The sequence below is a fragment of the Grampus griseus genome, assembly GCF_964374135.1.
Source record: "Grampus griseus genome assembly, chromosome: X".
Classification (NCBI taxonomy): domain Eukaryota; kingdom Metazoa; phylum Chordata; class Mammalia; order Artiodactyla; family Delphinidae; genus Grampus; species Grampus griseus.
The window spans coordinates 33,887,938-33,902,584 of record NC_138999.1 but is presented as its reverse complement, the minus strand read 5'-3'; the positions used below and the strand labels follow the sequence as shown (position 1 = coordinate 33,902,584).

The following is a 14,647-nucleotide window of genomic DNA, read 5'->3' as shown; positions in this document are numbered from 1 at the left end:
ATGTCATCTCTTCTCTAGACAGTTTATTCAATCCAGAGAAGAAGGAAGAAAGGGTAGAATACATGCTTGTTAGGAACAATAAAAGGAAGAATACATGCTCATTTCCTTTTTTTAAAATGACATCCAGACTTAAAAAAAAAACCCTCTGAAATCTTCCTCTAGCCTGAAATATGAAGGGTCTGTGTTTGAATCCAACAGTACATCCTGTTTATGATAAGTGATTCAAGTTCCTGGAATGTCCATTAAAAAAAATCTAACCCTTCAATTTTTACACTGCCCCATGCTATTTCAGTGGAGTGGGAGCTTGTATGGGGGGATGTGTCATTGTGTAAGGTGGTCCACCTCCAATCCCCTGTGGAACAAGATGGAATATAGAAATGTGTTTAAAAACTTAACCAAAGAACAAAACCAGAGCACAGCAATTTGTAATGACTATTTATTAACACATGTATCACAAATGTTCACAATATCAATGCATTCTTGTTGGCATGCGAGACAGAGGAATTGTTTTTTAGGATCTTTTAAAAATATTTTGACTATTGTTCCCCCTTCACACTCATTTTTAAATTCATTTGATGAGGTCCTCAATGTCTGTAATGTCAATGCAAAGAAAAAATATAGAAAGAAGTAAAGTAACAATAGCAGTTAATTGGGGAAAAACAGAAGTAATATTATTTCCTTCACAGGAAGCAACAATACAGCTTTGTAAAAGGATTATACAGGTGCACTAAACTGTCTATAAGTTCCCAGGCATGTAACAGTAAGGAGCAAGGATGCCACCCAAAGCTCGACAATTTCCTTCGTGCATGACACGTGCCTTTTTCTCCTCATGGACAATTACCAATGCATCTCTTTACATGTCCTAGGCAGCCTGAAGAAGGCAGGCAAGAGCCTTAGTAAAAGGGAAAACCCAACCAAAGGAGATTAAGCCAAAAGAACAGGTAGCTATCTGCTTATCTACATCTAGGGGGGTGCGGCATTTATCAATCATGATCAAGGGCTAACAGGAGCCTCCCACACTACATGCAGGGCCCTGCAGGGCCAGTGATGGTATGGAGAACCAGTCACCTACAATGAGCTGCAGTTGGACCAAGTACAGATGGAGGAGGTGGCACACACAGAGCCTTGGGTGGGGTCCCCTAGGACTAGATGCAGGGAACCTGGCTACACTCCGGCACAACAGGGCTTCACAAGATGGGATGCTACGCATGATGCAGGCTCAAAGGTGGAGCAGAGACTGTGTGGGAGTGTCAGTTGCACGGGGTGAGGGTGTTAGGACAGGTGTATTATGTACTGTGCTCTAACATTCTTTGGAAGTCTTTCGAAGATTGCTGCAGTTCCTTTCGAAAACGGGTCTCTTCTTCCATCATTCTTGAAAGACTAAGAGAAATTAAAACATGTGAGTGACTCACCATTAATAAGGCCTTAAAATAAGGTAGCAAGGTGAAGAGAGCATTTCGACGTTTTCCAGAGCAGTGCTCACATCTCCTCCCCAGCACCACAGAAATGAGGCTTCGGCATGTGGCCAAGTGCCACCGAGATCAAAGAGTGAAGTGGCCAGGCGGCACTCTTGTCCCTTCGAAGGGGAGTATGTGCCCCAAAGGGAGAATCCTAGATGTAACCTCCCCCCACCGTCACTCACCTTCTTACACCATCTCATACTGGTTGGCCGTGATGAACCGAGACAGACAGCAGGCCAGCAGCATGCCAATCAGCTGTTGGCAGAAGGAAAGAGAGAACGAGGCTGTGAAGTCACTGAGCTAACACATTTCTAACACACCCCCCTCCGATGTAATGTTTCACAACTGAGGGCTTTTGTACATGAATGGGGCAAGGGCACTAGGGAAAACGATCAAACCCGATTTCAGTAGTGGAATCTAACTAAGACTTAAGGAGTCTCAGTGCTAGTGGAGGTCAGCTGGAGGTTCTCCAACTGAACATAAGGTTCCAAGTCTAGCTCGCTCTGGCCGTTAAAAACAACTTTTGACACGTAAGTAGTAGTAAAATGTGTTCATGTGTTCTGAGAGTAATGAAAAAAATTAAGTACCACAAAATGCCAGAATTCAAAACCATGAGCGCATGCATTGGGAAGCTATCTCATAGGATGACACCCCAGCCATACCCGGCTGACAGGATAATAGTTCTTTTCCTTGAGACAATGGGACGCTAATCCTTGACTGGGTGAGTTTGCCAGTGAAGTCAGTCATGGCTTGTGAGAAGTGGGGCGGAGCGGGGGCTTTAATTTCTCTTTGTCTCTACACCATGTAGATATTTTAGGCCCAAATGGGCCCATCTACACCCAAGGTGTACCCCTTGGTTTTTCAGGGGCCCCGGCACAACCAATATCTGGGTACCTCCACCTCCTCAGAAGAACTCAGTCTTCTGCCCACTTTGTGCCTTGACTTAACCTGTAACACAGGTGGATCTGATAAAAAGCTGTTGTAACACTAGCAAGACATCCTTAAGTGCAGATGCTTAAGGATCTGCTCATAGGAAATGAAAGTTCCCATTCCTGCTGGAGGATCACTCTTTGGACAGGACCCTGATTGTGCACTGGAGTGTAGAGGGCTGCAGCTTCTCTTGGCCATGTGGGGTCCCTTCTCCTTAAGCAATTGGCCATGCTTAATTGGTTCAGAGGTGGCAATGACCTTTAGAGATAATCTAGTACAGTGTCAAATGTGGCCCCGGGACCAGCAGAATCGGCATCATCTGGGACCTTGTTAGAAACATTCTCAGGCCCCACCCCAAACCTGCTGAATCAGACTCTCTTGGGGATGGGGTCCAGCAATTGGTGTTTTAACAAGCCTTCCAGGTGAGAGAACCACTCATCCAGTCCATCTGCTCACCCTTATCTTACAGGTGACACGCTGGGTCCCACCGTTGGTCAAGGCAACACCTCAACTCTGTTCTAGCTCTCCGCTCAATCCTGCAGGTTCCAACCGGCCTCCCTTTCTTGGTGAAATACCAGAGTCTTATCTTCCTTTTTCAAATGGAAATCGTGCTGTGAAATCTGCAAACTATAACTTCTATCAGGTAAGGAAAATCACCCGACTGGACTTACCCTGTCTCCTACCAAGGCTCTGGCCACCATCATTTTGTGCCACAAAATACGTAGTATCGTGCACGTACCACCAAGTGGCCAGAGGAACCATGGCTGTCACCTCCAGAATACTGTGCCAAATGAGAAACTAGAATCCCCTCCGTGAGTGCAAGGACTTTGAACCTTACAGCTTGTCTCTTTTCATTAGAACTACCATTTTTTAGAACTAACATACACCAGATCACACTTGATACGCTCAAAATTCAGATGCCAGCCAAAACCCGAGTATTAGAGGCACATAGCACAATCAGGAATATCGAGTTATTTAATCCTTACTACATGCCTGGGCAGTATTACCATCCCAACTGTCCACAGAAGAAAATGGGTTCAGGAGAGGTTAAAGAATCTCCCCCAAACCATACAGGTAACCCACACAGAGTTGAAGGCTCCAGCCTCCTCTAGCCAAGGATAGCCCCTTTTCCCACCCTGGGGCCTAGACCCCTTTCCTCTCCAGAATAACTCCTTTGCCTCACGCCACCAAGGGTTCCTTCCTGCCTTACACTGCAGACTTCAGGGAGAGGACTGTCGGTGGGCATCTCTTTATTTGATCTCAAGTTCCTAGACCCTCCTTTCTTTGTAAAGCTTAGCGCTTTAGGTTTTTCTCCTTGACCTCATGTGTATTTTAGCACTTAACAGTAGCCAGCATTCCATTTCACAGTTTGCAATGCTCCTGGCCCCCATGGCAATTCACGAGCCACACAGCCAGAAAATTCTGCAGTACACTTCAATATTTCTTGCATCTGAGATGTCTGCTTTCAAGGAAATATAGCATGTCCCTCCATCTTTTTTTTCCTCAAACAGAAACAGCATCACCCTTAAGGGCACCAGACAAACTTTCTCACAGAAATAATAACTTTTAAAAATAGAAGTAAAAATAAAAGCTATTTGCTTTCAAACTAACTACATTTTGTATTTCTAGGGCAACAATATACCTTCTGTTTGCCATGGGAGAAGACTTTTTTTAAATTATTTTTTAACATCACTGTGTGAAGTTGTTAGAGCTTAAAATCGATCAAGCGTTCATTATACAACTTATGATTGTCGTTATCACTCACATTTTGATCCGTTAGGTTTTTGTTCCAACCTTATGTATGCTATGAACACAATTTATTACCGTAAAATTTTAAAAAATGACACATCATGAAAGTTTGAAGAAGAATTTTTCGGTGAATTTTAGGCAGATAATTTGATTGTCCAAGCGATATATATATACTAGTGTCTAAGAAGATGACAGTTCTTCAGAATATAGTTCTGATTCAGACGATGTGAATATTAGACCAACAAAAAGACAAAAAAAACCTTAGTGATTGATTCTGATATGGAAAGTGAAACTCATGGTGCTGGAGAATGCTTCTTTACTTCTACAGAAGAGTGGATTTGAAGACAACATTTCATGGAGATTAGACTTTATAGGAGTGTCAGGTGTAACTATTGACTAATAACACACAAAGTGTTAGTGAAATAACAATCTTTGGTAACGACTTTTTCGAGTTGATCGCTTCTCAAACGAACCTGTATCACCAACAGAATGAAAAATCGTATAAAAAGTATAAGGCTTTAAAATGAACTGATGTAACCAATAGTGACATGAAGAAGTTTCTTGGATTAATAATTTTGATGGGACAAATAAAGTCACACTGGAAAGAATACTGGTCAACTGATCCCTTACTTGAAACACCTATCTTTCCAAAGATTATGACGAGAAGAAGGTTCAAACAAATAATGACATTTCTTCACTTTAACGATAACTCAGAAACTCCACTTCCTGCAGACAGAATTTCAAAAGTTAAACCTCTTCTGGATTATTTTCTACCCAAATTTCAACTGATCTATATACCTAAACAAGAGCTATCACTTGAGGAGGCAAAGATAAAGGGGAGAGGACGACTCAGATTCAAAACCTATAATCCCGGAAAACTTACAAGATATGAGTGAAACCGGATATATACGCAACCTTGAGATTTACATGGGTGAAGGAAAGAAACTGCAAGAAACAATATTATCGGTCCTACAACCTTATCTTGGTTCATGGCACCATATTTACCAAGACAATCATTACAACAGTGTGTCCACATCTGAAATATTGTTGAAAAATAAAACCAGAGTTTGTGGGACTATAAGAGAGAGTCGTGGTCTACCAAACCAATTAAAGGAGAAAGCTAAAAATCTACAGAGGGGAGAAATGACATTCTTACAGAAGGGAGAAGTGATTCTTCTTATATGGAAAGACAAGAGGTTAGTCCGCATGGCGACATTATTCATGACTCCTCCACAGCATCTACAGGAAAGTTAGGAGGACTGGACATCAGATAACTAAGCCCACTTGTATATTAGAGTACGACAAATATATGAAAGGAGCTGATCGATCTGATCAATATCTGGCAAACCTCAATATCCTCTGGAAAACTCGAAAATGGTATAAGAAAGTGGGTTTCTATTTGATTAATTGTGGTGTATTCAATGCGTTTAAAATTTATTGTAGCCAGGGCTTCCCTGGTGGTGCAGTGGTTGAGAGTCCTCCTGCCGATGCAGGGGACATGGGTTTGTGCCCCGGTCCGGGAGGATCCCACATGCCGCAGAGCCGCTGGGCCCATGAGCCATGGCCGCTGAGCCTGCGCGTCCGGAGCCTGTGCTCTGCAACGGGAGAGGCCACAACAGTGAGAGGCCCGCGTACCGCCAAAAAAAAAAAAAATTTATTGTAGGCTTAGTGCACAGAATAAAAAGTCTTACAAGCAATTTTTGTTAGCAGTAGCTAGAGAATGGTTAACTGACCATCCTGGTGAACGTAGTGGTAGTCCCGCACCTGGTCCTTCTTGTGGCGTTTCTGAAAGAGCCCCCTGCAAAGACCCACCTTGTCGACCACCAGGTAAAATAAACGAACATCTTCTAGAGGAAATGATACCCACAGGACTAAAATAAAAAATGCCGCCAGAAAGTATAGAGTCTGCTCTTCCAAGGGAAAGCACAGTGAAACATGGCATATTTGTAATAGATGTTCTGTTCCCCTGCACAGAGGTGCCTGCTATACCGCCTATCCTGTTCTAATGAAATATCAGAATGCTTTAGTAAGACGTGAACAAAGTTTCAGGTAAATACGTTAAGTGCAAAAAAAAGTTGTTGATATTTACTCAGACGCGGGTGTTTCAATATTCACTTACAGAACAAATCGCTGGCCACAGGTGTTAGTTTCTGCAAAAATCCCCTGGGCAATAATGTTAACATCTACTCAGAAATTGTTCCGAAAAAAAGTCCTGAGCTGAGGCACACACAAGCTTTGTGAATACAGCAGTTTACATATATTGGCTTTTATTTTAGTTAATTCTAGTGCAAGAAAAACTAGGATTTGGGATATGGTGGGTGTTTTGAATTGTTTGCAGGATTACTGACGTCAAATTTGCTACAGTGTCTCATCATATTTGAGAGAAAACTTTGATCTCTCATTTCCCTAAGCACCAAGTTAAGGGAAAGCGGGGAGGGGGGGAAACATCCTATACTTAATACCATTTACTACCAGATTATTTCTAGGTACATAACTGAAAGCCTGGTAAAGACATAGCCTCTTTCTCAGAGTCAGGACCAAACGCTCGCTTGCCACTAGACCCGATTAATCTGTACACAGAAAAATCCATCTTTATTTTGTTTTAGGTTAAATATATGTAAATAGCGCCTCAAAGAACAGAGGTATGCTCTGTGGGATTCCAGGCTGCCCCTCAGAAGCACACTGCTGATGTGTCTTAAGGCTGGAGACTGTGGGCACCGGAACAAACTTCTGCTTTAAACCCCGGAGGAAGACAGGAAAAGGAGAGCTTGCCTCTTACGCTAAACAGCCCTCAGGACGGAGACCCCAGAGTCACCTCTCCCTCTCCCCGTGACTGGCGAAGTGTCAAGTGCCGTACAGCCTAGGGAGTCTGAGGTCAGATTATTTATATTGTCGTCTAAGACTTTGTAATTAGCCTTCATCTAATCGTTGGAAGTAACATTTTCTTTTTACCGCTCTCGGCATTGTCTGTACTATATATTCTGCTTTCTTTTGGGTCATGAAAACCTCCGGGAGCCCCTTTGAGAACTGAAGCCAGAGAGGGAAGGACAGACTTATAAGAGGTCTACTCTAACCTTCTCGAAGCATTCCCACAAAGAGAGCGCCAGTAACAGCGATCACGTCGCTGGGGCTCTGCTAATTACCAGGAACAGGATGGACTCCAAGAGGCGGCAGAGGGGCTGAGAGAGGGGTGGGGTCCAGGTCAGCAAAGGCGACAGGGCAAGGCTGTCTTCCCCTGCGATCACCATGGGAGGTAAACGTGGCCCGGTCCCCGATTCCTGAGGGGCAGAGAGAGGCCAGCAAACAAAGTGTAAAAGGCAACTTTCTTAACAAGAAAGTGGCAAAAGCAATAGGTCGAAAATTTCGATCCTTAGAATGTCTGTGGAGATTTTATGTTCATGACTGAACTGGGTAAGTGCCAAGGTATCTGGTTTGAAATAAAACTGTATAAATGCTTTTAGGGACCGTTTCAGGGCCTGAAAACACTAGGGGAATAAGTAAAAACTTCCGTTAGCCTTATTCAGCCATGTCTCATCAAGGCTATTGACAGCTTTGTTCCCTGCCCTCTATACAGAAAAGGTAAACAAGTCCCAGAAAAGAATCCTTGGTCCGTAAGGAATCAGCTCAGTAGCCTGTGGGCCCCGGAGGAGGCCCTGCAGGGGTGAGGGTCAGGGGATGGATAGGTAGGAAGAGGATCTGTATTTTTTTAATGTGTTTTTGGCTGTGTTCGGTCTTTGTTGCTGCGTGCGGGCTTTCTCTAGTTGCGGTGAGCGGGGCTACTCTTCATTGCGGTGCGTGGGCTTCTCATTGCAGTGGTTTCTATTGCTGCGGAGCACGGGCTCTAGGGGCCCGGGCTTCAGTAGCTGTGGCTCACGGGCTCAGTAGTTGTGGCTTGCGAGCTCTAGAGCACAGGCTCAGTAGTTATGGCACACGGGCTTAGTTGCTCTGCGGCATGTGGGATCTTCCCGGACCAGGGCTCGAACCCGTGTCCCCCTGCATTGGCAGGCGGATTCTTAACCACTGCGCCACCTGGGAAGCCAGGATCTGTATTTTTTTAATGAGTATCTTTGTCTTTGCAATTCCACGAACTCAAATCCTTTCATTATAAAGGCACAAACTGAGCTCCATTTAGGTGCTACGGGAAGCAAGAACAAGGGTTGTCTCTGGCCTGAATGTTGAATACAGCAGACCAGATGAGACCCTCAGAATTGTAATCCTGGATCTCCAGTAGCCACCCAACCTCAAGCAAAGCCCTCAACTCTCCCTTCTGGAAAACAGCTCCACCGTCCTTACTCAGGACTGTAACATTCTGTGCTTTGGGGGATTAATCCAGCCTAATAGTCTCCAAGTCTAGCGAAGCTATTTACGTTGGATACAGAAGTGCTAAATCCAGAGACCCATAGCAGAAGGCCAACCAGGGCGGGAAGCAGTGTCACAAGCTGAGCAATACAAGTGTCCAGACTCGGACGCTTGGTTTCCAGGTCATGTTAGGGACGAGGGAGGTGAGGCTATTTCTCTGTGTGTGTGTTCCCAAGACCCCTCGAATAAGAGAGTAGCTGCCGAAGATGCAGGGAGGAGGTACCCTATAAAAACACACTCAGCCATCTGCTATAGATTCAGGGCAGCAGGACCTGCCCATCAAGTCCAGACAAATGGCCTTTTCCTTGCGAGGGCAAAGGCACTGGGACTTTGTGCAGAGAAATATTAAACACCTGCCCAAACCCTGCTATCCAAATATTAAACACCTGGCCAAACCCTGCTACCCAAAAACAGCACTCAAGAGCTTTAAGCTAGCTAAGTTAGGTAACAGGACAGAGTTCTCGCACGGTCTATTAAAAGGCTAGACTCGGCTTAGTTTCCCTTGTACTTTATACTACCTTTGATTTCTAAGACAACAGATGTGCAAGGCCGGTTTGTTCCAACAGGATAGCGTGGACGTCATGAGAGCAGGTGAGGAAGAGGGCAAGGAGAAGGTGGAGAGCAGGTAAGGAGTGGGGCAGGTGCTCTCTTCTTTCCTACCCACTTTGGCCTCTACTCAGCAGAGCTTGCTTTCTTATACGCAGGCCACCACATAGGCCACTGTGACTGATCTATCGGTATCAGCCAACATCTGCTAAGTTTTACTATAACGCTTGTTCTAGAATTTTTGAACACCTGTGGCTAAAGCTTTGGTGGCAGGTGAGTAAGGCTGGTTCTTGAATGGGCATCTGGTAAGTGGCCACCGTGGTCCCAGAGAGGCCCTGGATCTACTGACGACTGGAAGCCAGCTTCAGCTTCCAGGTACCCTGAGGCTGCTGGCACCGTTAAAAGCTGCAGTTCCTAGTGCGTCCGGCTAATAACAGCTGGCCGTGGCCATCCCTTTCCCTGCCCCAAGCTGAGCACAGCAGATCTCAAGTCTCTGTCCCACTGTGGTTGACCGGCCACGTGGGTGAATGGTACTGCCTCTGCGATGCTCCTGGGCTTTGGGTTTTGTTTTCTTATCCCAACAACCCTGTAGTACCTTGAAGAAACCTAAACTCTGTGATGAGAGTCTGTCTGGGGCTTCCTTGGCGCCAAAGCCCCTTTCTCGTTGCCCCAGAGGGCCACAGAGCAAACTCAGCGAGCCCCACGGCAGGGGTTTCTTCCACGTAGCACACAGAGATGAGTGCTCATCGGGCCAGATAACCACTGGTCTACACCCTAAATCCCTCCACGGGGATGTGAGAAGTGCGAGAGGTATTAATCAGATTCTTTATGACCTGGTTCACCTCACTCATGAAAGTAGGACTGTTTTCCCAACCCCTCGTGGCCACATGGAAAGGTTCTTGGATGAAAAGATGTTTCATCCACGAGAGTCCTGGCTCTCTGAGGCTCTCTGTTCCCCAGGGAGAGTACCGGCTTCGTGTCCCTTCATGAGTCTAGGGTAGCCATGAGGGCCGACTGCAGCCATATTCCTTCCTCCAAGGGGACGGTCCTCCTCAAACGCAAGCACAAGCCTGTCCTGTAGGTGCTTAACCCAACACTGCACGTACATGTGTAAAGCAGACCATATGTGCACCTGCTAGATGCCTCCTGCACACTGCATCGGACACATGGTCCAGAATCCTCTAAAATGTCCCCTGGCCATTACTGATATGTCACTGAAGTGTTATTACTGAAACAGGATAGCAACCAGAAGAAAGTTCAGGGCTTCAACTTCTTTTGATGTGTCTTTCGAGACCGAGTTAATCAGTACTGTCTGTGGCACCAATCTGGTCTGTGTGTGTTGGCGTGTTGAGGGTTTAAGCCCTTCCCGAGCCGCAAAAAAAACAAAACGTGGTAAAAGATTTTTAAAACTGCCACAAGAAATACACACTCGTGCTGGCTGGGCCCACATGCCCTTGTGAGAGGAAATGTCACACACGGTTTGGTAACTTCTTGGGAAGAAAAGCTTATTAGACTTAATTGAGGCCAAGCCCTCCATGTGCAAAAACTACCAGGCTAACATGCTATGCCTTGATCTAAGTGGTGGTCAGTACACAGGTAATCTCATTTTTTGATAACTTATTAAGCTGTATACTTACAATGTGTGCGCTTCTCTTTATAGGCCATATTTCAATAAAGATGTTTTAGGAACAAACTTAAATAAGATTAAAGTGCATCTGCATTGCTCAGCAAGAAGGGAAGTGGTATAGGGGCCGTGGAGGGAGGGGTAATTATAGTCTGGGAGACCTGATATAGAATTCAGGCAGATAAAACCAGAGCCATGGCAACATTACTGAGGTAACACTAATTGGGCTTTGTTGGAAAAATGATCTGTTGGTCTGAAAAAAATTCTGTGTTAAAGATAAATCAATTTTTTTTTGGTTGTTAGGTATATATGCTGATCCTTCCACCCACAGCAACATTATAGCAACTGGCCGGGAGATCAGAAGCCTGTGGGGCAACACACCGCCTGGTGCAGGTAGGCAAAATTTTAGATTTAGCTTAATCATGTTCCATCCTTCAGTATGTGTGGCTTAGTTTGCATAATGGCTTCTCCCATGCTTTTTTAGAGGCTGGGTGGAGATAAAGGCATATAACATTTCATATACACAAATTCAGTTTCCTCTTAAGAAACAATAATCAAACCTTGAGATCCAATAATGATGACAGGATGAAATTTGCTACATTTCGGCTTTCTTTAAAAGGGAGCGAGCGATCTCATGCACAATCCCCGGGAACTAAGAACCAAAAAGGGACAGGTCAACCAGGAAAAGAGCCCTACCCTCCTCCCCGAATCCAAATCAGCCATTTGATGTTTGGAGTTGTTTAGGCTCCAATTAAGGCGGCACCTTGTTCAGCTAACCTCCATTTGACCTACAGAAGAAGGGAGTTGTTTTTCTGGAGCTAGTCATTAGTTGAACTGTAACCAATATTCCCTTGATGGCAAAACTTCATTTAAGTTGAAAAAGGAAAATCAATAAACAGATGACCTGAGGACTAATGAGCAAGGAGTTCTGACCCCATCCATCAGCCTTTCCCCAGGCACGGGGAGGCCGCCACAGAATCTGGAGACCAGGGAGGGAAAGGAGAGCAGGAGACAGAGGAAAGGCTAGGTCCGACCGCAAGATTACCTGGGAGAATGCGATCCCAAAAGCCACTCCAGCGATGATTCCCATGTTGGTCTCCATGAAACTGGTCACCAGATCATAACAACCCTGAAAACACAGAGACACGGTCTCAGAGACATGTTTCACCCAGGCCAGACCGGCTGGGTTACCTCGCGACACTCCCACATACACCCCAACCTTCATTCCGCAAACAGAACGAAAAATCTCAAACATACAAACGGTACAGAACCCCCAAGTGACCCTTCCTCTAAAATCACAGTGAACATATGGCCGATCTTGTTTCATTTAAATTTCTTCAACACGCATCCCCTGGCTGGATTATTTTAAAGTAAATCCCAGATATACACTTTCATCCACAAACGTTTCTGTTGTATGATGAAATTTAGCAAGAAGTCTGTAAGATCCATGAGGCGAATGCTGTGGATACAGAAGCAGACTTAAACACGTGCAAAGGCATTCTGCGTCCCTGATCAGGAAAACTCAGCATCATAAACAGAGTTACTAGCATTTTGACAACAAATGACAGAATCTTAGATAAATAAAGTGAAATCCTCTGGTTAGAAGGAGGTGTTTGAATACCTGCCAACTTTATGGCATTTTAGGGATCTTCCTACGGAGACCATTAAGTTTTTTTTTAGTAGGGAAAACCCCATGTTCTAGAGTCATATTTTCCACAGATTTACTATGGGACCTTGAAGAAGTCACTTCCCCTCTCTCTATTATGATGTCAGTAACCTCATTCATAAAATGGAGTTTCCCTTTAACATCCTGTGAAATCTCCACATGTTGTGGTTAAAACCAACACCAATTTTACCAATTTCAATGTTAGTTTAATATTGATAAAGTTTAATTTCTTTAAAAGAAATGGTCTGGTTGGAGTTCGACAATGTTGCTAAACTAGTTTTGTTGTTATTCTGGATTACATTTTATCAACCCAGTCCAGGTAGGACACCAAATTTTGTGCATCACTCGTAAGGCAAAGGCAAAAGCTGACTCTTCCTGTTAAAACGCCTGACAGCTCAAACAGCAGGAATTAGCGAACATATATGTGTGTCAGTGTGTGAGTGTATTTCTGTAGTTTGGAACTGGGCCAAATCAACCTAGACTTCTGAACTGACGTGTTCAGCTTTGGAAGACATGGTGATTTTCCAGTTTTCTGAAAAAGGGCCTCAACTTGAATGTATGAAGTCTGTGAAAAATCAAGACAATTTCATAAACAGGGTAAAGAGGATTATTGTTAATCAAGAAAGGCCCACTAAATTGTAATAACATCTGAGGAACAAGAACAACCAAAAACATGTCTCCCATTTTTAAATTCAAAGTTTAATGATTTAACATTTCTCATAGAGCTTGTGAAAAGTCTGCCAATGCTGTATCTTCTAATAAATGATATTTTATGCATTCACAGTCTGTTTGCAAAGACAAAGATGCATTAATTTAGCAGCAGTGCTTTGACACGTTTTCAATGCAATGGACAAACTATGCTCCTTAGTTACCTGATGCAAATTTGAAGGCAGGGGTGGGAAAGGAAATACATTATTGCTCATGGAAAGTTTTTCAATTTGCTTCTCTGTTTATAGGAGAAGCTTGCTCACTGATTTCATTTCTACTAGTGAAACTATATATCATACTATTTTCCAAAAGGTAGTGGAAAGAAAGTTCGGGTTAGGAAGAAGTCAAAGCCAGAAGAGAGGTGGATATTCTAGCACTTTCCCAAATGGCAGCAGCTAAGATAGAGTTTTTCTGTGCTGGTCATTGTTCATTGCTGTATCTCCTCCCCACAGCGATGCTTGGGCCAGGGAATGAAGTTCAGACCACCGCCAGTGTTACATCAGCTCAAAATATGGAAACACAAACCCAGTAATAAAAACCAGAGAGAAGTGAGGTGAGCTATTTTCTTACTCTGCAAAATAGTTTGGGATAGGTGTTTTTGGGTTTTTTTTGGGGGGGGAATAGGGTTATTTTTTCTATTTTTTTTTTTTTTTTTTTGCTGTGAACTTTAATTCTACACATAAGGTGAATATGTTTTCTAAAGTATGAAATCTCCTACAATGGAGTAGAAATCAGAGTCAGTCACATTATTTTTGAAAAGCCCACTCCAACCAGTAAGAGAAAACAGAAAAATGAAGTAAGGGCCTGGCATTAGTACCACTGTGGCAAAATCGTTCTCTCTAAACCTTGCTCCTCGCACCGGGGTGTTGCTACAAGCAGCAGAAGCAGCATTACTGGGGATGTTGTTAGAAATGCAGAATCTGAGACCTCACTCCAGACCAACTGAACCAGAATCTGCCAGATCCCGGGGTTACTCATTTTTAATGAGTTTTAATGAATGTTAATATCTCCAGATGTTTCACGTGCCCATTAAAGTTTGAGAAGCACTCTTCGCTAAATAAAGTTCCTCCACCCTTTTTCACTCTAAACAAAGAGCAAATTAATAAATTATAGCAATAAGAGAGTTACTTAAGGTGAAAAGATGAAAGTGATTTAGCTTCTTCATTGTTGTTTAAACGATACAAGACCCAGGTTGCAATAAATGCTTTCCTTCTCCAGCTTTTCCTCTGTTGTTCACTCTATGGACTCACAAGCCCATTTTCCAGGTCTCGGCCTAGGTCTGCAGACTGCCCGAACTGCTTCGATCCTACAACCCCAGTGCACGTTTGCCTTCCACCTCAAGTTCTCCCCGAAAATTCTCTTATCTACCCACGACGATCTCTCTTAATTTCTGAAAATGAAAGCCTGATTGTCAGGTGTGAGAACAATCTACAGAGACCTGCTAAATGTCCTAGGAAACACCCAGAAACAGAACAGGTAATTTGCTCACCCTCTCAGCAAGTCTAAATCAACAGGGCCTCTGATGGGAAACACCTGCAAGTGGCAGGCTTTTCAGTAGCAGGAGTAGCACGGCTGCTTCCAGGCAGGTACTGGGAGGAGGTACCT

The 14,647-nt window shown here is 44.0% G+C and overlaps 1 protein-coding gene across 2 annotated transcripts in view; it reads right to left on the bottom strand.

Moving 5' to 3' along the window:
- Positions 1–434: 434 nt before the first annotated feature.
- The window catches only part of TSPAN7 (tetraspanin 7), a 137,143-nt gene continuing 122,930 nt past the window's right edge, over positions 435–14,647 (bottom strand). For both annotated transcript variants that reach the window (XM_082681557.1, XM_082681558.1), the window contains 3 exons: positions 11,714–11,797; positions 1,643–1,715; positions 435–1,380 (listed from right to left, as the gene is read on the bottom strand). In XM_082681557.1, the coding sequence (XP_082537683.1) occupies positions 1,647–1,715; positions 11,714–11,797 (153 nt within the window). In that variant the 3' untranslated portion in view covers positions 435–1,380; positions 1,643–1,646. The remainder of the gene's footprint in view (positions 1,381–1,642; positions 1,716–11,713; positions 11,798–14,647) is intronic.